Source organism: Ipomoea triloba, chromosome 7 (genome assembly GCF_003576645.1).
Source record: "Ipomoea triloba cultivar NCNSP0323 chromosome 7, ASM357664v1".
Taxonomy (NCBI): Eukaryota; Viridiplantae; Streptophyta; class Magnoliopsida; order Solanales; family Convolvulaceae; genus Ipomoea; species Ipomoea triloba.
Window position 1 is genome coordinate 1,578,598 of NC_044922.1, and position 25,503 is coordinate 1,604,100.

Here is a 25,503-nt window from a genome sequence, read left to right on the forward strand (position 1 = left end):
AAAAAAAAAAAAAAAAAAAAAAAAAAAAAAAAAAAAAAAAAAAAAAAAAAAAAAAAAACCTCTTAACCTATTCACTACCTTTCCGGTTGGGTTTTGTTCATTGTTGGGACATTTCCACAGTTTTTGAATACCATTTGAGCTAAGAGCCAAGATGCCAACACCAGAATTTGTATAAAGAAGTCGGGCAACCTTAATAAAATCCATTTCAACATCCAAGTAAGTATTGAAATTCATGGAGAATTAAATACGCTTAAACACCTACATCTTATTTATTATTTAAAGCACTAATTTTCTGTCGATAAAGGGAAAATAGTTCACAAACCTCAGTATCAAAGCACTCTGGCATGGAAACCATTCGGCATTGAACTCCATCTACAATTTTAGTGAACTCCCATAGTTCGGTTCTATTTGGACCTAGCAATTGTCAACAAAGCCGATCAACAAGACATGAAATTGCACATAAAAATAAAGGGCTAATCTTTAAAATGGCTTTGTTAACATGTTGACGTATTTAAAATTATCATGTCAACATATTTGCATGAACCCCTTTTATTTAATTATACGGTGTATTAATTATTAAAATATGTTATTTACTCTAGTTAAGATTTATGAATGATATGGTATATGTTGATTGAATTACGAATATATTTGTTACGCACACTAATAAATAACAACGTTTATGTATGCATTAATTGTGCATGCATTCATCTTATTTTACTTTATAGATTGATATTTACACCTTTTCAAAATCTACTATACTAATAAGAGCCAAAGAGAGTTAGGCCTAAAATGGGTAGAAAAAATGGCGGTCAAATTATTTAATCAAATGGATGGTTCAGATGAATTATTTAATCAAATAGATGGTTAAGATAATTCAGATTAATATTATTAATAGAGATTACCTAATTTAACCTTACTTTTATGATTATCCGTTAAGTTTTCCGTTAAATATTCTCTTCTCCGTTAATATTCCGTTAACTTTTAACTTACCCATTAATTTCTATAAGAAAGGTCTTAGATTCGAACCTCATCTCAATCAAATTTAACATAATTAAGTTTCTCACTCTATTTTACTCTTATTAAATTAAATAAATTAGTAGCTACAACAAAAAATGATACATTTGTATTTCTTTAATTTAGAATTATGTGTCTACAATACCTTTATTTGAAAAAAGTATTCATTATCAAAAAATTAAATTAAATAAGAGAAATAATTTCATTAGTTATATTGTCTTTATTTTCTCTCATGCAAAGATTCTTTACATTCAAATTTATCAATTGATATTCATTACATTGTCCATTATCTTATTTTTACAATATCTTGTAATTAAATATCAAAGTTATAGTACAAAATAATGTTATATATTTATTTACCAAGTATTTTATTAATACTATGAAAAAAAAATTAAATAATTTGAAGCTAATTATATTAACTACTTGGGGATTGGTTGATAAAGAGAGTACTCAAATAATAACCCAACAAATTGAAGTTGAATCATTCTATTTTACTCTTATTGAATTAAATAAATTAGTAGTTACACCAAAAAATGATACATATGTATTTCTTTAATACCATGAAAAAAATAAAAAAGAATAGTTTGAAACCAATCATATTAATTACTTGGGGGATTTGTTGACAATGAAAGTACTCAAATAACCCATTACCCAGCAAATTGAAGCGAGAAACTACCTTTTAATATATTTGGAATACATAATATTTTAAATTTTCAAATTTTTATTAATTTATTTAATCTTTTTTCTTAAACTAGGGATTTCTTTATCCACAATAACTCATTCAACAATAATGGTTAAACCAAATGAATCCCAAGCAGAACACCTAAAGGAAAGTCCATAGCTCCTATATCATAATCTCATTGCATGACGTTGTCATCTATGCTACCAACAATAACCGAATTGCAAATAACACACTACCAACAAAAAGGAAGAGAACAAATAGTAAAGATGAAGACAATGACAATGTTACTCAAAAGAGAATTAAGAACACTTAGAAAAATTCAAATTAAAAGTAGTATTTATTTAGACTATCATTTTTAGACCAAATATTTAGACTATCGATTTTACAAGGTTGCAAACATTTATTTTAGTAATAATTATAATGAATTTTCTATATTATCTTGGATTCATATACTTTGAGTTAGATATTTAAATAAAAAAAATTCGACATTCAATTACCCATGTATAAACTTCTCCTATATAATCTTGCATTGATATACTTTCAAATATTTATTTAAATATAAATATTAGGCATTAACCCATTCGCGCAATGCGCGTATAAAACTAGTGTTTGTATAAGACCGATAATTAAGACTTTACTCAAACTATTTATAAGCTAATTTAGTTTAGTAAGTCAAAATTACATAAAATCTAATTAAACTAAAAAAATGAATTTAAATATTAGAAAAAAATGTTGAAGAAAATAGGTGAAAAAATGACTTTTTTTTTTACCATTAAATAAAATATAAGGCATACAAAATTCGATGAAGGAAGTAGCACTTCAACCATATTTTTATCTTATTAATATTAAAATATATAAGGTAACTTGTGTATAAACTCGGTAGTTGAACGATTGATCTATTGAAGCTCATTGAACAATCAATGCCTATGTGTGTACGAATATATAATATAATGGTGTAATAGCATTTAGTATTTTTTTTTCTTTATATATATATATATATATATATCAATTTATATTATTATTAAAAAAAATATATTGTATATACTCGCCCGCCATAAAATTAAAAAAATTTAAAACATAATACAAATTATTATATTATTTCAAAAAAAATAAATCTTTTTTTTTAAATACTCATAATATTTTACAAGATAGTATTTGCTTTATATTTTCTCTAACATTTTTAGCCCACCACCATTGTTCAAACATATTTGGAATGATAACCGAGATACATCACATTACATATAGTTGGCAGCAATTCTAATATCACAACATTTCAAAAACAACCAAACAATCACACAAAAAACAAAAACAAAAAACAAAAAACAAAACAAAATAAAAACAAAAAAAAAAAAAGAAGCTTATTAATCTACTCCAGAACACTAAGAAACGGAGACAATTCATAGATGAAATTATAAAAACATATGAAGATGGGTTGCAGAGAAGGAAAGAAAAGAGCAAGGCAGAAAGAAGGAAGAGTAATAAAAGGTATGGTAGTAGTTTAGGTGAATTAAGAAAATTCGAGGTGACTTTGAAGGTAGCGAAGCTCTACATTCTCAAAATCTCACATTAACTTTGTGTAGGTAATCATATTACTTGGGGTAATCTAAGATTTCGTGAACCAAACACCCCTTTAGAGTCTTTAAATGCGAACTAGTACGTGAGTGCACACAGTTTACTACGCGGATGCACACAGCACAAAGTGTGTGCACTTAGCGTACATGAGTGCACACAGTTTAGGGTGTGTGCATTCGTGAAGTAGACTATGTGCACTCACGTTGTTCGCATTTCTCACCTAAATAGCTTGTCTCATATGAAGTCAACCCTATATATATATTCCTATTATTTAATAAAATGTTTAAAATGTTCCCATTATTCTTCCTATTATTGCTCTTTGGGAATGGCGATTTACTTACTTTCATGTTATAAGAAAGTTAAATTTAAAACTCAAGAAATCAGAAGTAGAAAGGAAAAATAATTAAAATGTTAGATAGGACATATGGTTAAACTTGTTATTAGCATTGCCAATGCTGAGCTTGTCAGATATTTTTGTTTTTGCTGTTTGGATAGGTGTTCATACAAATTAAATATTAAAGATTATAAAAGTATATGTGATATAATTTAAAAGAATATGTATGATAATATAAAGCTTGGCTGAAGTGAGTACCTGAATCATTCTCACTAGAACCAGATTCCCTGTTAAAAGAACCAAGCTCCCTGTAAGTAGTAGAAGCACAATGCATAAGCATTATTTTTTTTCTTTTTAGTAATTGAAAGAACAACAAATGTTTGTCCCAGTTATACATAATTCCTTAGCCTAAATAAAATATAAAATTGAAAAAGGAAAACCGCAAAACAATATTGAACATAAAAGATTATATGTAAAATTTAAAACTTAAAAGAAAATCATAATTTTAAGGAATAAATGATAATTTTCAAGCCCAATATATATATATACCTTTTTCGCCGTATTTCTTTAGTTAATGATTCATCATCTGTATACAATAAATCGCAACTCCATTGTGTTCCGCAACTGCATTGTGTTCCACAACTCAATTCTGTTGGAGTCTTCAAATAATTCTCAAGATAGATATTTTTTGAAATTTCCAAGTCTTGAATTGATGCCTCGAATACCAAATAATGATTGGGGGTAGTATCATCCGTGATAACTTTAGATTTAGGCCACAAACTACTAAATGGTATGTACACAAAGCATACAATATCTTCCTCATCATCAAATCTCCCATCAAATTCCTCATCATATAGTCTGCCAATCACACATTCGGTTTGGAGTGGAGGCTCACTTCGATTATCTTTGTGTGTAAGTTTGGTTATGAGCCGACAAGACCTAAAAGGGCGAATGTCTGGGTGTGTATCCCATCTCACTTCTTTTGGAAACACAAAACATACAACGAACCCCACAAAGTTATGATTATACCAGGTAGGATCAAGAGAAATGGAGATCTTGCAAGGATCGTGGTGTGGGTCATGATGAGGATATTTGAAGCATTTACATATAATATAATCACGGTAAGAGTCAAGAGGATAGGTGACAGCAAAAGGAGTGTTTCTATTTAGAAAAGGTTGTGTGATGGGAATAAACTCCTTAGCCAACTTCTCAGGTACTGGAGAGGCAGCTTGGTCATCATACATAGAATGAGAGAATGAGACAGAATATAATTCTGAATACTTAGTTGCGAACTCAACTATGTTGCTTTCTGAAGCCAAATAAGTATTTGCATATAGTTCCCCTATAGTAGCTGGGAGTTCTGGTAACCTTTCTATTCTTCCACAACCACTTATGTCAAGGTATTGAAGACGACGAAGTTGACTGATGTCTTCAGGTAAAAAATGTTCAAATTTCTTTTCGGTGAGATTCAAGTATTCCAATATGCCCAAGGGTCCAATATTAGTTGTGCATCCTGCTGACATTAAAGAAATTAAACCTTTTTTTTTGTAGTTTGTGTTTAATATCTTAATTAATATATAGATATATTTATATACACATTAATATATTTATAAACAAAGAAAGACTTAAACAAATACACACGCATGTACATATGTGTATTTTAAATGGCAAAGTTAAAAAACTAGCTTAGCAGCTATATAACATTTGTGAAGGTTATGGCATAATTAACTCGAACCAGATAAAGTTAATGCTCATATTATCATGCATATCTTATATGGAGAATATTCTAATTTGAACGAAGCATCCTCCTAAGGTATAAAATATATATAGGCTCTGGTTAGTAAAACTTATGTTAGAGCTTATAGCTTATTTTAAGTTACAAATAATTTTTTAAAAAATAAAATGTTTAAAATAATAAATATAGGCTTTGTTTGGTAGAACTTAAGAAAAGTCACAGAGATGCTATCTGAGCACAAGGTGTTTAGCATATAAATAAATTTGTAAAAAATACCCTTTTATGTCTTTTTACACTTATCATCTTATTCAACAGCTAGTTTTACCAATCATTTTAATTTTAATCAGTTAGTTTATTAGCTACTAGCTTTTTAACTTCATTTATTAGATTTTCAGCTTTCAGTTTTGAGCTAGATTTTCAGTTAGGCATGTCAAACAGAACCATAGTATAGTATGATATAATATAATAGTATAAAGGAGCTAAGTATGAGTACCTGAACCACTATTATCCCAACTAGCTGGTGTATTGCTCCTGAAAAAAGTAAAAATACTATGCATAAATAGAGTTTTTATTTATTGAAAAATTAAAAAGTAGAATTTAATACTCTTATTAGAAAATAAATAACTATGCTTGATATGAATTCATTGGCCTACATAAAGGAGAAAACTAAAACAAATTGGAAAGTGAACTACTAGTAAAGTACCATATTATATAGTAGAGTATTAAAAAGTTTGAGAAAGATGATAAATGAAGGGGAACCAAAATTAATATGTTTACCTTTCATATAATAAACTGCAACCCCAATCTGAAGTCGCTTTCGAATTCATAAAGTTCACCTCAAATCTTAAAAAGTAATTTGGGCTTACATTATTTATATTAATATTAGATTCTGCAGGCCACAAACTACTAAATGGTATGTAGAGAAAACACATATGTACTCCTTCTTCACTATCTAGTTTGACAATCACATATTCTCTTTCAAAAACTTCATTTCCATTATCTTTCTGTGACAATTTGGCTGTGACTGTGCAATGCAGATCATCATTTTCTTGGTAGTAGTGTTCTTCCGATACATCTTCATCGTTTGAAGAGAAGAAATATACAGCAAACCCCACAAGGCTTCTACAATACCTGAAGGAAATGGAGATACCATTTGAGTCATAGCATCGGTATTGGAATAATCTCAACTTATTAGTCCTGCTGGTTTCTAGACGCATTTCTGAAGAGACTGGAAAGGTAACACTGCAAGGAGTCTTTCTTTGAGACCGAAAACAAATACACATCTCAGCTAAAAAATGCCCTGGCCATTTTCTATCATCAAAATACTCATCAAAAGAGCATGCGAGTGACTGTAATTTTGAGCACTTTTTTGTTATGACAGCTATGTTTCCATGAAGGGCAAAAGAAGCATCTGCATATAGTTGCCTTATAGTCCTTGGTAAAGACCACACTCTAAGTTCACTACAATGTCTGATGTCAAGGTGTTGAAGGCGAGGGAGTTGATTGAAACTTTTAGGTAAAGAACGAAAATTACTTCCTTTCAGACTCAAATATTCCAACGAGTTCAAACTTTTGACATTTTTTGGCAATGATTTTAGATTTCCGCAATCTTCAATCTTAAGAACTTTGAGATTTTTCAGCTCACAGAAGCCGTTAGAAAGGCATACAAGATGTTCACAATTATCCAAATATAGCTTAGTGAGGCCTTGCAATTGTTGGATCGATGAATGGAGTTCTATGATTCCAACATTTATTAATTCCAACTCCACTAGATGTGGCATTCTTTCCTTTATTTCTGGAAAATTCTTTAGTTCTATGCATTCAAAAAGATCAAGAGAGTTGAGAGATGAAACTTGATTGAAGCTAGGAAGACTCTCAAGATTACTGCATCCACTTAAATCCAATAAAACAAGCTTGTTAAGATTTCCAATAGATGGATGGACCACTTTTAAATCCTCGCAGTATTGAAGGTTTAATGTCCTCAAATTTGGCATCCAATCAAAATCTGGGGTTTCTAACAAAGCCTTGGACCCGCTAAGATCCAAAAGGGTCAATTTGTCTAATTTCTGCAAGAAAAGAAAGAGAATATATAGAACAAGTATATATAAAGTCTTTGATGAACATATGTGATCCTATGAGAACATCCTTTTTTTTTTGAAATCCATGAGAACATCCTCAACAGTCATTAATCGATGAGAACTAATTTCATCAATTTGAAAAATAGATCTACGGTTATTAATTAGGAATTAAAAAAGCATATTAGGTATTATGATATGTTCATATTAAGTATGTCTTTATATTGCACACAACACATGCTTAATATGCACACATCATAATGCCTAATATTCACGTGTGTTTTTAATCCATTTAATTAACCTAATTCGTAGATCTATTTTTTTAATGGATGAGATTGGTTCTCATGCACTCATGGAAGGTTGGTTCTTATATGATCACAATCCTATATATATATATAGAGAGAGAGAGAGAGAAAATCAAATGAAAACACCTATTACCGTGAGTTATGTGAGACCCTTCATAAATGCATAAAAGATACTACACAAATGCACACAGATTAGATTGTGCAATTCACCGAGCATGAGTGCAAACAATCTACTGTATATGCATTCATGCAGTAGCTTATGTATATTTACGAAGGATCTTACGAGATTCACATGAACATGTGGATGAACTTGAACATTAGCATATACATACATACTTACATATATATATATATATATATATATATATATATATATATATATATATATATATATATATATATATATTGATTACACTCACGTCTCGTAATAATAACATAGCCAAGCCATCTAATTTCCTAATAGCAAATAGTCAATGATAATTTTATTGAATTAAATTAGTATATTTATATGATAACACTGCACCAGTTCTTATATCGTGGACCGCTTAGTGAGGCCTTGCAATTGTTGGATCGATGAATGGAGTTCTATGATTCCAACATTTATTAATTCCAACTCACTAGATGTGGCATTCTTTCCTTTATTTCTGGAAAATTCTTTAGTTCTATGCATTCAAAAGATCAAGAGAGTTGAGAGATGAAACTTGATTGAAGCTAGGAAGACTCTCAAGATTACTGCATCCACTTAAATCCAATAAAACAAGCTTGTTAAGATTTCCAATAGATGGATGGACCACTTTTAAATCCTCGCAGTATTGAAGGTTTAATGTCCTCAAATTTGGCATCCAATCAAAATCTGGGGTTTCTAACAAAGCCTTGGACCCGCTAAGATCCAAAAGGGTCAATTTGTCTAATTTCTGCAAGAAAAGAAAGAGAATATATAGAACAAGTATATATAAAGTCTTTGATGAACATATGTGATCCTATGAGAACATCCTTTTTTTTTTGAAATCCATGAGAACATCCTCAACAGTCATTAATCGATGAGAACTAATTTCATCAATTTGAAAAATAGATCTACGGTTATTAATTAGGAATTAAAAAGCATATTAGGTATTATGATATGTTCATATTAAGTATGTCTTTATATTGCACACAACACATGCTTAATATGCACACATCATAATGCCTAATATTCACGTGTGTTTTTAATCCATTTAATTAACCTAATTCGTAGATCTATTTTTTTAATGGATGAGATTGGTTCTCATGCACTCATGGAAGGTTGGTTCTTATATGATCACAATCCTATATATATATATAGAGAGAGAGAGAGAAAAATCAAATGAAAACACCTATTACCGTGATTATGTGAGACCCTTCATAAATGCATAAAAGATACTACACAAATGCACACAGATTAGATTGTGCAATTCACCGAGCATGAGTGCAAACAATCTACTGTATATGCATTCATGCAGTAGCTTATGTATATTACGAAGGATCTTACGAGATTCACATGAACATGTGGATGAACTTGAACATTAGCATATACATACATACTTACATATAATATATAATATATATATATATATATATATATATATATATATATATATATATATATATATTGTGTTCGGCTCCCATGAGAACCATGCCTCATTTGAGAATTTGTATTTGTGGACAAATTCAAACCATTGATCTAATAGATTTGAAGGTTGAAAAAAAAAAAAAAAAAAAAAAAAAAGATGAAGTTGTTTTCATAAATATTATAAATTTCAAAAGTTTGTAATATTTATGAAAATGACTATGCTCCTTGTTTACTTAATTTTCTATAAAATCTTGAAGAACAATGATTTGGATTTATCCACAGATTTTTACTTGAGAAGTGATTCTCATATGAACCAAACTATATATATATATATATATGACCAAATTTCAGTGAGGCTAGGCTTTAACGTGCAGTTAGTGTGGTCGCACCATTAGGTATGCAAACACGCTCCAATAGTGTTACGAAACGCACAAAATACACCAATGCACCAAAAAACGCACCATTAGGTATGCATAAGCACAAAACACACCAGTGTTCGGAAATGCACATTAGGTGTGGGGAGGTATGGTACTTTTTTTTTTGGTGTGTGGTGTATTGGTGCATTTCATTATTGTGCGTTTTCTAACACGATTGGTGTATTTTTACATCACCTAATGGTGCGATCGCACCGATCGCACGTTAAGTCATAACCGCATTTGACATATATATAAATATATATATATAGCAATTAAGTGAGATTAGAATAATATACCTGAGTGATCGTGCAATTTTGTAGAGAACTGGACCGCAAAGAAAGACAAACAAGCTTGGATGGTGCAAAGCTTTCTGGTAATGAAGTGAACTGATAGAAGTAAAATTCAAGCCACCTCAAACTGTTAGGGAGATAGTTTTCCTTGAGATGGAAAACGTGATCGTAGTTTTCCTTGAGATGGAAAACACGATCAAGATCACCAACTTTGAGCATCTTCAATTTTTTCATCTCTTTCATACTTATTTCAACGGAACGATCACCCCAACCACTAACCTCGCAGTCAATACCTTCTATGTCTTTAGGTTCCTGAAAGAACAAAACAGAAAAGTACACACTTTAATCTTTTAAATTCAATCTTCAATACATAATAATAATTATATATATGCCTTACAATTTCTCTGTCTAACATATCATCAACATCCCTAAGTTGCCAGACCCTGCTTCTAGGTTTCTCCTCTCTTGCAATATGCCAACCCATTTCTTGGATTAAATCATGCATCTCTACTGTTCCATAGTCTGTGACTGATATAAGAGATTTTTCAGTGAGGTCACGCATAGCACTGTCTGGTTGCAGATCACAACTTTTAAGCACATCTTTTACATTTTCTTCCTTCTTGTGTCTGAAAAAACATGCAATATGTAAAAAGATTTTTTTGTTTTTGGAATCTAGTCTATTATAACTTATCTTAAGCGTCTCATAAATATTATTATCGGCCTTGTCCTTGAGGTCCTTTAAAGTGCTTTCCCAGACAGCAACATCTAATCCACAAAGAGAAGTTCCCAAAACTTTAAGTGCTAATGGAAGACCCTTACAAGAACGCGCAATTGATCCACAGAGTTCTTCAAAGTCAGTCTTAGCTTCCTTTTCAAAGGCATATGATCTAAATAGTTGAATACCTTCCTCCTCTCCTAATTTGTCTATTGGGTATATATACTTTTCAACAACTCCTTGGGAACGCAATACTCCTGCATCTCTTGTGGTTATAATTACTCTACTACCCCTACCAAACCAATCTCGACCACCAGCTAATTCATCTAATTGTTTCAGCTTGTCATCTACATCATCAAGAACAATCAAAACCTTTTTCCCTTTAAGCCTCATCCCTATCTTCGCCTTTCCATCTTGGGCATTGCTTATTTGTACTCCTGATTTTTCTTTTAGGACTTCTGTTAAAAGGGTTTTTTGCAATTCAATGATATTATGTTGTCTAACATCGGCAAGAAAACAAGCTCCATCAAATTGGTGTGAAAATCTGTTAAAAACAACCATTGCAGTTGTTGTCTTACCGATACCTCCCATACCACAAATGCCAATGAACCGAGCATCAGCATCATCATCATCAGATGCCAATCTCAACCAGTTAATAATGTTGTTAACTCTAGATTCCAACCCCACTAAGTTATCCTCAAAGGCTACCGATGCTTGATTCAATCGAGCATGTATGTCGGCTGCAACTCCTTCTGCACATTTTGCTTCGTATCTGACAAGATTGAACTAACATCAATAATTGTAACATTGATAGCATTGAGACTACATCTATATAAAATTTCCATCCTTTCATGCATTAGAAAAAGTAGCAGTTGTTTTCTTAATGAAAATCCATAAGGGCATCCTCAATAATTTAAGTTTTTTTTTTCAAGTTGTTACAAGCCTCAATATCCATTTCATCATCCATCACCTCACCCAATCTCAAAAGCCCTTCTCCTCATTAGTTTTAATTTTTTTCTCAGTGCTAGACCCATCATTTTACTTCACTATATTTAAATTATTTGCATATTTATTATCATTATAATTTATAAAAGTTATAATTACAATTATTATTGTTATTATATTTAAATTAGACATATCATATTTAAAATTAAAATTTTATACTACATACCATATTATAAAATTAAACTACTAATAAATATAATATTTAAAATTAAAATTTTATACTACATGCATAAAACAAATTATATAAACTAAAACAATTTATAAATAAAAATAATTTTATTAAAAAAATAGAATTTGTGGCCGTTGTTGTGCAAGCAACGGCCAAATAAAAAAATAATAATAAAACTATATGAATCATAGCGGCTGCCACTTGGGGCGTGTGTGTTAGTTGGTCAGTGAGACGCGTTTTTTTTTTTTTTTAACTCTTTGTTTAATAATAAAACTCTGTTTTTTTTCTTAATTCTTTTAATTTAAAAAATGAAATGACAAAATTGTCCTTAATTGAATTCATTCGTCGAAAAATAATTGTCGGTGACCGGAATGTGGCCAAAATTTGATTGGAATGATCAAATGTGGTAGAAATTTCAAAACCGTGGGATCAAATCTAAAAATCTTTATAGTCTGGGACCAAAAGTGGAAATAACTCTCTATCGGACATTGTATGTCTATACTAACAAAAATATTCATACTACTTTTATCTTTTCCTTTTCAATATTAAATATTGTATTGAGGAAAAAAATCAAAACAACTTTTTTTTTCTCTTTCTTACAAACTATGCAATGACCTTGTAATCTATGCCTAAAGTGGTTCTCAGGAGGTGATAAGTTCTAGATACTGCATTGTAACAGAATCTTAAAAAAAAACTATTCAATACTTATAACCACTACTTGCATAGAAATTAAAAAAAAAAAAAAAAAAAAAAAAAAAAAGCACACAAAAACAACTGAGCAAATATTAAAGAAGCAAATTAAAGGGCAGGCATAATTAAAGATGAATCATATGAGAATAGGAAAATGAAATCAAACCCGTTATAGTCATTCTGCAAATGATGCCCTTTGAGTTCGCCAGCCTTTTTTAAGGCTTCCTTCCATTTTCTTACCTTGACCTCATCATCCTTGCCATTTTTTTCAAGCAATCCTTTGAACGAATCTCCAAACCTTCCTTCCTGTTTCCGGACATCTGAAGGCTCCACGTGGTAAAAAATTGGCACCACAATTTGGTTTTTGAACTTTTCATCAGGACATTCCATCGTTATTGCAAGTTCATCCAAACACCATTTTGAAGATGCATAGCCTTTGGAGAAGACTGGAATAAAAAACTGTGATTCTTGAATACCTTTTAATAGGCTCGGGGAGATGCAGTCTCCTTTCTCCATTTCGTCGTCATCTTTGAAAGTACGAATCCCTCTACGTTTCAACGACTCATAAAGGAAATCTATAAAAGTGTGACGAGTATCTGGACCTCTAAAACTCAAGAAAACATCATACGGCCATCCCTGAGTGGATGGCGAAGCAGTAACAGAAGAAGAAGAGGTAAAAGCCATCAGGCCATATATTTGATATGGCCGGAATTCGACCGGTCGGGTTCCTCTAACGCATGCCGGGAAGTAATTAGAAGGGAGATTGATCTGAAAAGCATATGATGAACAAACAAAATTACAATAGCCGTGACTTTGTACAAAAGCTAAGTCGTCTTAGAAAAGCTGGGCGCCACTCTGCTAAAATTTGAAGCAATAATTGATAAATAAAGACAATTAATGTGTAGAAAGAAAGGACCGTTGGGTCCCATAACTCTCCACTAGGCAAATTATTATGTCGACCATATGGATTATGGACCATTAAAAAAGAATTTTTTTTTTTTTTTTTGCAAACAAAAGAATTTTTTTAATATATTAGAACTACATTATTTATGTATTAAATGTATATTATTCAAAATAATGTATTTTTAGTACTCAAATAATATACTTTATCTTAATACTATGTACATTTTTAATATATTAAAAATACACTATTTTGTATAATGAATTTATATCATTTGATAGTATATATAAAATAATTTACGTTCTATATTCAAATAATGTACTTTATGTACATAAATAATATTTTTTTTTATGATTCGGTTAATAATTAACTGTTAACCCTTGCTTTTCACATAAATGAGCGCCACTCCAATCCACTTACAAGTTAATAACGACCTAAATTCATTTGTGGCAAGAAAGGACGACTCGCAATAATACTCCGCATGTGAGTTGGGCAGGAAATTATATTATGGACTCGGGTTCATATTCACAATTTTAAAATTTTATGTTCATAATTTTAAAATTTTATATTTATAAATTTAGAACTATATATTCACAATTTTAAATCTCAATATACAAAATTACATTATTATTTCTTTTTTGAAAAAAAATTACATTATATACAAAATTACATTATTAAATATTAACAATTTAAACTCTATATTCACAATTATGGAGCAACAATATAATCTTCATGGAGGAGCTTTTACATTTATAATCATTTTATTGAAACTGATTCTATGATTTTTCCTAGGATGAATACATAGAAATAAAAGTTCCTATTTATAGTGGTAAGATAAAGAGTTTTGATAAGTTCAAACTTTTGGTAAATTAGATAATATCAATATTATCCAAAATATATTCAGATATACTAATTTTTGATAAATTATAGTATTTATCAAATTTTCAATGTCAACAAATATTATTAAGAGGAGGAAATGCCATATCCACATGAGGAGACGGGTAAAACACAGTAATAGGACGAAAACAAAAACTATTGACAAAAATAGGACATTTTAAAAATTAATACAAAAATAGGAAAAATTCATTTATCAAATGGATTTGTTGTCAGACCTGGTCAAACACAAACGCAAATGATACGCAAGTCCCACTTGCGTTGCTTCTTTTTATTTTTGTTAATTCTTTTTAAATGCAAGTTCCATTTGCGTTTGTTTTTCAACGGATCTGACAACAAACGCATTTTAGAAATGAGTTTTTCTCATTTTTGTACCAATTTTTAAAAGTGTTAGTTTTCTTCCTATTTTGGTCTTTTACCCAAAAGTCATAGTAGAGACTGATATTACCTCACATCCAAGAAGTTGGTCATTTAACTGATGAAAAAAGAAATAAAATACGGAGTAGTTAAAATAAAATGTATCTTTTGATGAGTCAAATTTTAACTTGATTTTGAAAAATGTATTTTGTTTTTTTAGTATATATGTCCAACTGTGGTAGAGAGTCATGACAAGCATGGATAAGTCATTTACATGATGTTGGATTTAGAAAAAGATATCTACATTAAAAATTTAATTTGAGAATATATCCTAAAGAAAATACTATTTGAAATTTCAAATTATACTCCCAACTTTTACTTCATCACTCAATTTTTTTCTAGACATTTTTTTTTTTGAGAATTACAGGGTGGAGACAACTTTTTTTTTTTTTTTGAGAATACAACTTATTATTTTTTGTAACATTAAAAAATAAAAGTTAAAAAATATAAATTAAAAGTCTATTCAGTAAAACTCTTTTTCCTATTTCATTTGTACACATAAAGGACTCTATTACTACTCCGCATGTGGGTTAGACTATTCAATCCATATCACTGTCCAAAGATTGTTCATATCATTTTTTTTTTCAGAAATAAAAATAAAAAAATTGTTCGTATCATCAATTATCAGTACACTGCACTACTTAATGACACTACTGTTTGACTCGGTCTTGCGAAGAAACCAGCAAGACAGTACAAAGAAATATGAATGGTTTCACATGGACATGGCCAACTTGCACATATGCACCTCAATCATTATTGCATGGACCATGGTCCACACAGCTGTGTGGACCATGGTCCATGCAATAATTTGCCGTTGCACCTTCAATGGGCTGAGGTGTGATGAGAAATTAGTTCATAAATTATAGAGTTGTTTAGTAAATAATTTTTGTTAGTTAGTGTATAACTTATAAAAGACTAAATATTTATAAATTATTTTAAATAATGTTTCAAAAACTAAAAATTAAGTATTAGTGGTTTATTTTTATTTTGCTCTTTAGAGACATATTTTATGTATGTATGTATCTATGCATGCTTTTAACGCGTTTTATGGACTAACAATTAATTTTGATTACCAATATATATTACGAGTATATTATATTTAAATATTATTAATGCAACTTTACTTAAAACATTAAAATGATGGATTTTATTAGAAATATAAAAGTCCTATTTTATGCGGTGTAATAAAGAAAACTTTAGAATGTGGTTGTATGAAATTGGAACAATGGTAAGCATTAATGATCAAATAAGAATATAATGGACCACTGAAATTGGATTTTTTTTTTTTTTTTTTTTTTTAAGAAGTTACATTATTGATAAAGACAATTCACGTGGAAAGAAAGGACTCACATTATTACCCAAAGAAATTAGCCAGACATGACATGACAAACATGTACGAATGTTTAATTTTCACGTGAATTGCGCTTTCAACGTATTGTATATTTTGTAAGTTCTTTAACTAGATGTGGAGTGTTATTGTATATTTTATTGTTGTATTATGTGTTTTTTTTTATTATGTGATAGCAAAAATGGTAGAAAAGGGCACCACTAGGAGGGGAAACAAAGTGAAGAAGAAAGGTTAAAATAATTGATTTGACATTTTTGCCCTCAATTTTAACACCTACTTAACATTGATTTAACAGAAGGACCAAAATTGATACAAAATCAATAGTTAAGGGACCAACTTTGGTAAAATTAAAAGTCGAGGACAATAATTGGTAAAAGTCAATAGTCGAAAGGATCATTTCTGGAATTAACTCTCTCTCTTTTTTTTGAATACAACTGACCCTATTACATTGTAGTATCTGTTCATACATACTTTTCTCAACCTGTTGAAGCACAAAGAGTCAATTTCGAGATCTCTACCACTGAGACTCGAACTCATGACCTCCCATCTAAGGGTGGCCACTACATGCCAATTGAGCACAAGGTTAACAAAAGAGAATTGTTAACAAGAGATATATTATAAATATAAATATGGCAATTGCTAAGTGATGGGTAAATATGCACATGTACTAGTCGGTCCGTAAATCACCCGTCCAACGGTCACCAACCTGCCCGTCGACGGTCACCCAATCGGTCCGTCGACCGCATGATTGGAAGCAACACACCTTGTGGATTGGAGACTCACGAGCGCAACAGTTGCTTGATGTGACGACCGACAACTTTTCGGGAACAAGGGATCCGTGTTTTCATCACCTCGAGTGACTCAACCACTTCGAGCAAACCAATGCGCATTTTGCGGAGTGACTGTTCAGCCCATGCAAATATGCCATCCACTTGCATATCAGACACCATGTGCATAGTGAATCCACTTTGTATAAATATAGGGGTCATTCCCCTCACTAAGGAAAAAAGAAGAGGGAACTCATCAGTACTACACTAATACACTTGCAATTTGCTCATTGTCTTTCTCCTGCTTACTCTTTATCACTGTTCGTCACCCGTAGAGCGATACCGCTCAGTCGTTGACCGGTAGACCGACCGTCTGACCGGCCGAACGACATTCCTCACCACCCGTAACACACGTATCCGTAGCGTAATCGTAGACCCCGTTTACATTTACGCTATCACTAAGTTGCCTTTAATTAATAATTCATTAATATAAACATGTGTTTTAATAATAATAATAATAATGATGATGATTATTCAAATAATAATAATAATAATAATAATAATAATAATAATAATAATAATGATGATAATGATAATGATTATGAATATTATTATTATTATTATTATTATTGTTGTTGTTGTTATTATTTGAATAATCATTATTATTATTATTATTATTTTGTATAAGGGTATTTATGTCTTTAAAACCCATTTCATTTCTATTATTTTAACCAACCAAACATTGGAATACAATTCCTAATGCCTATTCTTTCAGCGAACCAAACATCAGAATACAATTCATGTCCTATTTCTTACCTATTCTATTCCCTGTGAAATAGTATTCATATTCCCTCCAAATTCATTTCGTGAACCAAACGTGCTGTGAGTCATTTAAGCTTTGCATTTTGCATAATTTCACCATTGATGTTATCATTTAATTTAATTTAATACTAATCTAAGTTACATATGGCCACACTAAGCTATACTGAAAAGGTTTCCATTATTCAACCATCACAGAAATGCAATTGCCATGCATTGCAATATCCCACTATATTCTTCATATTGATTGTGAAAACATGAATATATTATTAATAAAGAAGATTGGTCGTAGTCTCAATTGTGCAGAAAGCCTAAAACTTTTTAACTTGGACAAGACCACCTTCCCTCTTTCCAGATTCAAGCATTGCTTCTAAAACCGCAATATCCCTTGCCCCTTCAACAAAAGAGAGGCGCGGCTCAGCTTTAAACTCGCCGCCCTGCAAAGAAATCAATAGGACAATACAGAAATTTGAGGTATAATCGCTCTAAGAAGCAAGAAGTGGAGAGAAGATATAGAAACTACCTTTGTGTTTGCCAGTGAAATATCTGAGAGAAAAGTTTTGAGTTCTTCTTGGACACCACAAAAGGGATAGAAGAAGCTTTTGGTCTGCCCATCAGCCATATAAAGAAATACCTGACATAGATTTGAGTATAAATATATTTGTTAGGAGTTGAGCCAAAATTCCATGCTCAAAAGGAAACAAAGTTTGCAACTGTAAGGTGAGCATTTGCATTAGTTTCTAAAAGACTACAAGCCAATTTCGTTGGGTTTCAATTACCGAGTAGCCATGCTTTCCATCTTTGTTTCCTCGCTCAACTTGCAGGGTTCCATTTAAGCCCACAACTCGCCAAATTATCTACAGAAATCAAAGGATTTACTAATTAGAGAGTATTGACTCTAACCATAATTACCCAAGAAAAGACAAAAGGAAAAACGTTCGAGGTGTAAAGAGAACCAATGTGTCATGCCTTGGGTGATCTTGACGATACAACCATCACAAACACTCCAGAACATCCATTCTCTAGTTGACTAGGAAGACAAGTAAATTCACCAACATTAGTTACTATTGCATTTTAATTTGTCAAAATGAAATGGCCAATTATTAAAGTTGAAAAAACTTACAACAATGCAGAAATATTATCAGGAGGAGGCAATGTCATATCCACATGAGAAGTCATAGCAGAGACCGATGTTACCTCACATCCAACAAGCTGGCCATTTAACAGATGAAGTCAACATTCCAAGATCAAAATTACAAATGAAGATCAAATAATCGAACTTTCATAGCCTTTCATGTTAGAATTCTTCACAGGACATATCCAACATGTTACAGTGAATAAATATAGGACTAAGGTAAAGAGTTCCCTAGCAGAAAACCTCAGAATATCCCACCAAGAAAGACAGTCAATTATGAATTACCATTCTCAATCCAGCCACAAAATGCACACCCATGTCTAGAATGAAACCTCCCTGAGAAAAAAATTAAAATGACTTCAAAATTGTCAGAACAGGAGTTTGAAACTGCTTAGCTCGCACCATGACATCGAAAGAAAGTAGTTATCTGATAAATGAGATAATGCAAAATAATGCAAATCGTGTTTCTTCTTTGTTTTCAAAAGCTAGTAGGCAATTCTGAATAATTGCAACTATGCAAAATCTAGAATGTATAACAAAGGGACTCACAAAGAAGTTGCGCCTCCAAGAGCTTGAGAAATAAGGGTTTGAGCTATTCATTGACCCTTCAATAATAACTTGGACATTCATCATATCTCCTATTTCAGCAATCATTTTCTTGCTCTGCGATTCAATAATTTATTACACAGCAAGCCAACAAAAAAAAAAAAAAAAAAAAAAANAAAAAAAAAAAAAAAAAAAAAAAACCAATCATACTGGTGCTTGGAAAACAGCTACCTCTGTGAAAACAGGTTCAAAACGATAATTCTCTGCAACTGCCCATATTGGTTTTTGAGTCATGTTGGTAGAAAGAGAATTATAATGCATTAATGCGTTCTCTGCCTCTGCAATGCCTGATATATACAACATTCCCATACATATGGTCATATGGATGAAATCCTCAAACATACTCTATAATTAGATAAACTTATTAGAATGGTTCAGTCCAAGATGAAGTTCTGCAAACTTAGACACATGGACCAAATATGAAATACCTAATCAATAAGGAATACTACATCAAGTCATCAATAGCCCATAATAAAGAGCCAAAAGATCCAAAAGATTAGAGAAATCAGGGAAAGACGACCTAGGTAAAAACTTGCCAGTAGCTATTTGTGATATAGGAACTATTTTTTCATGTACAGATTGTTAGAGCAATTTATGCATTAATAATATTCTCTTCTCAAGCCCATCCCTACATTTTCTGCTACTCTTCAATTCCACTATCTTATACAAAGATATTGTTTAGTCAACTATAGATAGTATAACAAAAATTTGACGCAACAAACTAAAACTATAATGGAGACAGAACAGGCAGCATGGTTACATGCACTACGTTACACCAACAATTTTGTAAATCAACCTCAGAAGATGGATCGGATTTCAATATTCGAGGTCAGGTCCCATCAATAAGTAGGGAGAACAAGGCTCAAGACATTAGAAGTTAAAAGCAGAAGCATATACAATGTACATTACTAATACGCTATACATACATATTTTGAAATAACTTTTTTATGAGTACACATTTTCAACTAATTAAAAAGGCATCTACTTACAGGCAGCAGCTGGCTTCTCTTCAGAATCAGAATTTCACCAAGTAACACACAAAGCATGCAAAAGAAAAGACATGAACCATTAGTGAACTGCATATAGGCAAGCAACATTATCAATTATTGCAATAGAGATTTCAAGTGCTTCACAATGATGGAAAGATGGGGTCTTGAGGACACCCACACATTCATTTGTTAATGTGTACTCTTAAAGATGGAAACGAAATTACGTGAAAGGCAGAGACACCATGATTTTCGCAAAGAGGTACATTGTATCAACTTCAAGATATTTTCTTGTATAAGTTATTACAATTTATAGCAGAAGAAAACACAATTATCACATGTTAACATGCAATACCTTGTAGGACATGCTTTCCTCCTTTGAGAAGCCTCAAGGACATCTCCACCTGAAAGAATTTGTCTCAAAATTACACCATCTTTTATAGAAAAAAAAAAATCAATTTTGGAGAAATTTTAGGTCATAAAACATGTGATAACTTTGCATATGTTAACTTTTCATGCTTGGCAACACATAGGTTGTTATATGGGTGGAGTCCAATACACTATTTTAAAATATTAAAAAAAAAATGTTGCTTCTAAGCCTTCTAATTGATATCATCGCCCTACAAATAAACTAAATCCAAACTAAACCTTAAAAAAAAAAAAAAAAAAAAAAAAAAAAAAAAAAAAAAAAAAAAAAAAAANAAAAAAAAAAAAAACTAAATCCAGAAATGAGAAACCTGAGTTTGGCCGGCAACAACCACAGCAACTCCGATGATGGAAGCATCATTGATAATCTCCTCAAGACCAGAATCTCCCCATTTGCATTCCACATTTGGGAAATGCTTTTTTGCTAACTCAACAGCGCTTCTAGCCGATTCCTAAACAAGCAAACAGATTGATGGAATTATAATTATTGGTCGAACCCGAAAGTTAAGTATTCAAAAAAAACACTGGGACGATAATGGATTGGGGAGTGTTCGGAGGGTGTGGAGGTATTACCTCACTGCGGCTCCAAATAGCTTTGAGAACGAAAAGGTGAGAAATTTCAGCTAATCTTGGGATGTACTGGGTTTTGACGAAAATTCCAGATCCAAGAATGGCTATTTGAGGGAGCTGAGATTCGGCCATTGGAAGAGTTGTCTTCCTCGGAAGATCAAGTTGTTGGAAATGGCCTATTGGCTAATTGCTCACTTCAAAATTACACTTTGCCAGTAGTGATTTAACTTTGGCAAATTATTCTAATTATCGGTCCATCTTGCAAGATAATTTCAGATTGAAACTACACAATTTACATATTAAATATTCATTAATTTATATATTGAATGTTTAGAGTCTTTGCCATTTTTGATCTTATTGTTATTGGGGCATTGTCAATTTTAGTTTATTTCATTAATTTTTGCCACATTGTGGATAGTCTTATTTAATCCTTGCTACTTTTAGTCTACCATTAAAATTATCTTCAAATGGCCGTCCAAAACAGGGGTACTTTCGTCTTTTCATGCTTTGGTCATCTCATTTACCCTTTGCAGTGGTTTTTCTTACACATTTGTAGTCGTTCCTTTCTCCATTCTCCTTTACCCTTTGTCCAAAATAGGAGACACCGCATAGAAAGATTTAGGTTTCCATTGGATGAAAATGTATAAGGAAAAACCACTATAAATGGTAAAGGAGATGACAAAAGCATGAAAAGACGAAAATACCTATGTTTTGGACGGCCATTTGACGAGAATTTTAATGGTAGACTAAAAGTGACAAGAACTAAATAAGATTGGGTGCAATGTGGCAAAAATTAATGAAGTGAACTAAAATTGACTATACCCCAATAACTATAGGACCAAAAATAACAATGACTCGAATGTTTATAATTATTTTTTCCAAATGTTTATAATTAAATGTTCACAATTCAAATTGTAAACATTTAGTATATTAAATAAATATGAAACTACTTTGCAAAATAGACCCGAATTCATGTATAACTATAACTATTGAACTTATACTGTGTATACCTCTTGTTGGGTATTGGTAATATGCCGGCATATTGGACCTAGTCTCAATAGGGTCGGTCCATGATCCAATTCACTAAGCCCATACAATCGACCTTGTAGTCATCTTTTTTTTTTTTTTTTTGAGAAAGCCTTGTAGTCATCTTAGTATCGATGATACAATGGTAAAGGGCAAGCCTCTAAATGGTTGTACTCTTGTAAGTTGTAAGGTTAAAAGGACATGCGATGGGCATTTCACATATGGACTCAGTTAGGGATGATAATTTGTTAGGTATTGTTAGGATACTTGACCTTTCAAAATTTTAATTGGACAAGAATGGGTAAGGTCTAATTAGGTTTGGATAATGAAAAGAATGTACGTTAATTGCTAACCTTGCAAATTATTATAAATTAAGTAAAATGTGTGTACATATTGAAATGCTATGACAATAATTTTTTATGTCACATTTTATTAAATTTTGAATTGTTAATCTCTAATCTTATAGTAATTAGATTTATGAGTTTATATCATTTAACCGCAAGATCATTGATGTTACTTCGCATCGCCATAATTACCACTATGTAATACTTTTTCCCATCCTTATTAATCACTTTGCAATATTTAATGGGCACTTTGCTAGCATAGCCAAAGAACACAACATGGATTATGGATGGCAATGGAATAGATATTTGTGGGGATTAGAGAATGGATTGGTCTTGTTGCACCCAAGTCGCATAAGCGAGATTCAACACCGGAGCTGGAGCAGCACCACCACCGGATGGAGCATCACCACCGGATGTAGTAGGGAGCGTGACTTACAGACAAGGAAAGGAGCCATCGATGTAGCCAAGCAAATTTTGTCCTTGGAGAAATGGGATGAGCTACATACGCCAAAATATGGTTCGTTAGCTTGATTGAAACAAAATGATGCATTGTGGATAAGGATAAGGGAGCTACCGGCAGCAACAAAGCAGTGGCCTTGGAAATAGTCCGCTTAGAACTGACAGAATTGTCATTACCTTCAGCCATGAGGAACCTGAACACTAATGCCAGATTAGGTCATAATTCTCAATCATATTCACAGTAAATTACATAATAAATATTTACCAATACACATGATAGAAGTTAAGTATAACTGGGATGGTAGAGTCCTAATAAATATAACATATTGATTAGATGGTTGATAATTAGATTTGCAAGTGGTAGCACGTTTTAAATTTAAATATATAGGTTCAAGAATAACTAAACGTGCAAATACCTTATCAATTGCCATCCCTAAATGAAATGATATAGTTAACTTGTGATCGAATAATTTATATCATTAAAAAACTGAATAAGCCATACCTCCTAAAAGCATTAACCTATTTTAATTTGTAACTCACGATCTTATAAACACCTGAAGACAAAGAAACAACATATGGCAGTCAATGGTGCAATGACGACGCCGGGTCGTGCTCTTAAAGTATAGCCATCTCGGCGTCTCCCATTGCACCACCAACGACTATGTTGCATATAGTAGACGTAAAATGATCGAAGCATTGCTAGAATGCACTGATTTTCTTTCATTGAAGCTCTATGTAGGAGTTGGATTGTCACAACTTCTTGCTCAAGAAGAGAAGAAGCTTGGCCCTTCTTATAGTGATGATTGGTATGTAGGTGAAATCATTTTTAAGATGATGTAAGATTCGTTTACGAAATCATTTTCAAGATGATGTAAGATTCGTTTACTAATTAAGTAATTAGTAATTTTAATGAGAACATCATCCATTAATTTACCTTTTTAGAATTTGAATTATATTTTTATCAAATATAGTCGTAAATTATGTGAGTTGTAATAAGTGCATGTCACCATCGTTCATATTCGTTTTTTGTGAATTGTATTTCATCTTACCAAAAAATTTGGTTAATAACTTAAGACACAGTAAAATTTATAACTTTTAAATCACATAGAAAAGATAAATGACTCTAGTAAGACTCTTGTGATATGTTCGATTGAGTGTGTATTAAGAATAATTAAATTTGTAATTTTTAGATACGAAAATCATATTTCACCCACATGACATTACAAGACATATCATTTTTTTCTTTCTTGATTCTGAATGAATCTATATGGGGAATGTGATTCCTTTGCTCAAACATTAGGAAAAAAGTTGTGCTCCTTGATTAGTTGATGGTCGTTATCCTAATAAGATAGAATGTATGCCAATCTTCTAAGTTCCAAGGGAATCGATAGATTTTTTTTTAAATGGAATTATTTGTTTTATATGTTTCTAAATTTTCCTTATGGTGTTTTTGGCGTAAGCTTTCCACTTGATCGATAAGGAATCTGGATTATATGGAGTAGTGGCAATATTGCATTTGATATATATTCTCAAAATTATATTATTTTTCCCATTCTACTATTTCGATACAGTATTCTCACTACTATAAAACTAATTTAGATTCAATCTAAATTATTATTACTACAAAATTTATTTTTAGTCGGGAAACACTTGCCCGATTTTTTAAGCATGACACACCCCTACAATATTCCTAGACCATATCATATGAGATGTCCAATACTTTTTAATTAAAATATAATACTTTTTAAAGTTCATATATAAATATTACATTCTAACCAAAAAGACGATCTCTCTCTCACCAGACCTGCTCGATCGAAGAAAACAAAAGTAGCTAGGGACCTAGGGTAAACACCATAGCCAAGGATATGAAAATATTATTCCATAATTAGCAACTAAATATGCAAAGACAAAAGAATGGCACAACATGAGAATGGTGTAAAGGTAATAAAGGCAAGGAAATGAGGTAGCATTATTGATGGTGTTTTTGGCAGATCCAACATGTGCATGAGTGCATCTCTTGTTCTATTTGTACCTGCCCCTTAGCTTCCTCATGTGCACCTCTTTTTCCTCCAACAATAATATGGTTTCATATAAAAATAATCTTCTCCTTTTCATCCCATCACATGCAAGTATGGCACTACAATATTCTCCACACCTTCAATATACTATACACATGAACTACAATATTCTCCTCACCTTCAATATATATACATAC

The 25,503-nt window shown here is 31.5% G+C and overlaps 2 protein-coding genes across 2 annotated transcripts in view; both read right to left on the reverse strand.

The window, feature by feature from the left end:
- The window catches only part of LOC116025419, a 21,861-nt gene extending 8,435 nt beyond the window's left edge, over window positions 1–13,426 (reverse strand). The window contains exons 1-10 of the mRNA XM_031266641.1: window positions 12,757–13,426; window positions 10,409–11,498; window positions 10,018–10,323; window positions 8,386–8,631; window positions 6,115–7,403; window positions 5,831–5,868; window positions 4,152–5,118; window positions 3,861–3,910; window positions 323–414; window positions 79–189 (exon numbers count right to left, since the gene is read on the reverse strand). Coding sequence (XP_031122501.1) covers window positions 79–189; window positions 323–414; window positions 3,861–3,910; window positions 4,152–5,118; window positions 5,831–5,868; window positions 6,115–7,403; window positions 8,386–8,631; window positions 10,018–10,323; window positions 10,409–11,498; window positions 12,757–13,274 — 4,707 coding nt within the window. The 5' untranslated portion in view covers window positions 13,275–13,426. The remainder of the gene's footprint in view (window positions 1–78; window positions 190–322; window positions 415–3,860; window positions 3,911–4,151; window positions 5,119–5,830; window positions 5,869–6,114; window positions 7,404–8,385; window positions 8,632–10,017; window positions 10,324–10,408; window positions 11,499–12,756) is intronic.
- Window positions 13,427–17,877: 4,451 nt separating this feature from the next.
- LOC116024874 (uncharacterized protein YMR315W) lies at window positions 17,878–21,658 on the reverse strand. The gene is made up of 12 exons (XM_031265892.1): window positions 21,463–21,658; window positions 21,201–21,341; window positions 20,819–20,867; window positions 20,467–20,484; window positions 19,649–19,764; window positions 19,421–19,534; window positions 19,157–19,207; window positions 18,860–18,948; window positions 18,706–18,766; window positions 18,516–18,593; window positions 18,260–18,370; window positions 17,878–18,173 (listed from the first exon to the last, which is right to left on the reverse strand). The coding sequence occupies exons 1-12, from the start codon at window positions 21,589–21,591 to the stop codon at window positions 18,048–18,050; spliced, it is 1,083 nt and encodes a 360-aa protein (XP_031121752.1). The 5' UTR covers window positions 21,592–21,658; the 3' UTR covers window positions 17,878–18,047.
- Between the last annotated feature and the right edge of the window lie 3,845 nt (window positions 21,659–25,503).

Excerpts from the sequence above, each read along its gene's own strand:
- LOC116024874 (XM_031265892.1), bottom strand. The coding sequence starts at position 21,591 with ATGGCCGAATCTCAGCTCCCTCAAATAGCCATTCTTGGATCTGGAATT. Across the intron at positions 18,949-19,156 it reads TTGTGGCTGGATTGAGAATG|CTTGTTGGATGTGAGGTAAC; the intron begins GTAATTCATAAT and ends TTAAATGGCCAG. Across the intron at positions 18,174-18,259 it reads TTTCACTGGCAAACACAAAG|GGCGGCGAGTTTAAAGCTGA; the intron begins GTAGTTTCTATA and ends ATTTCTTTGCAG.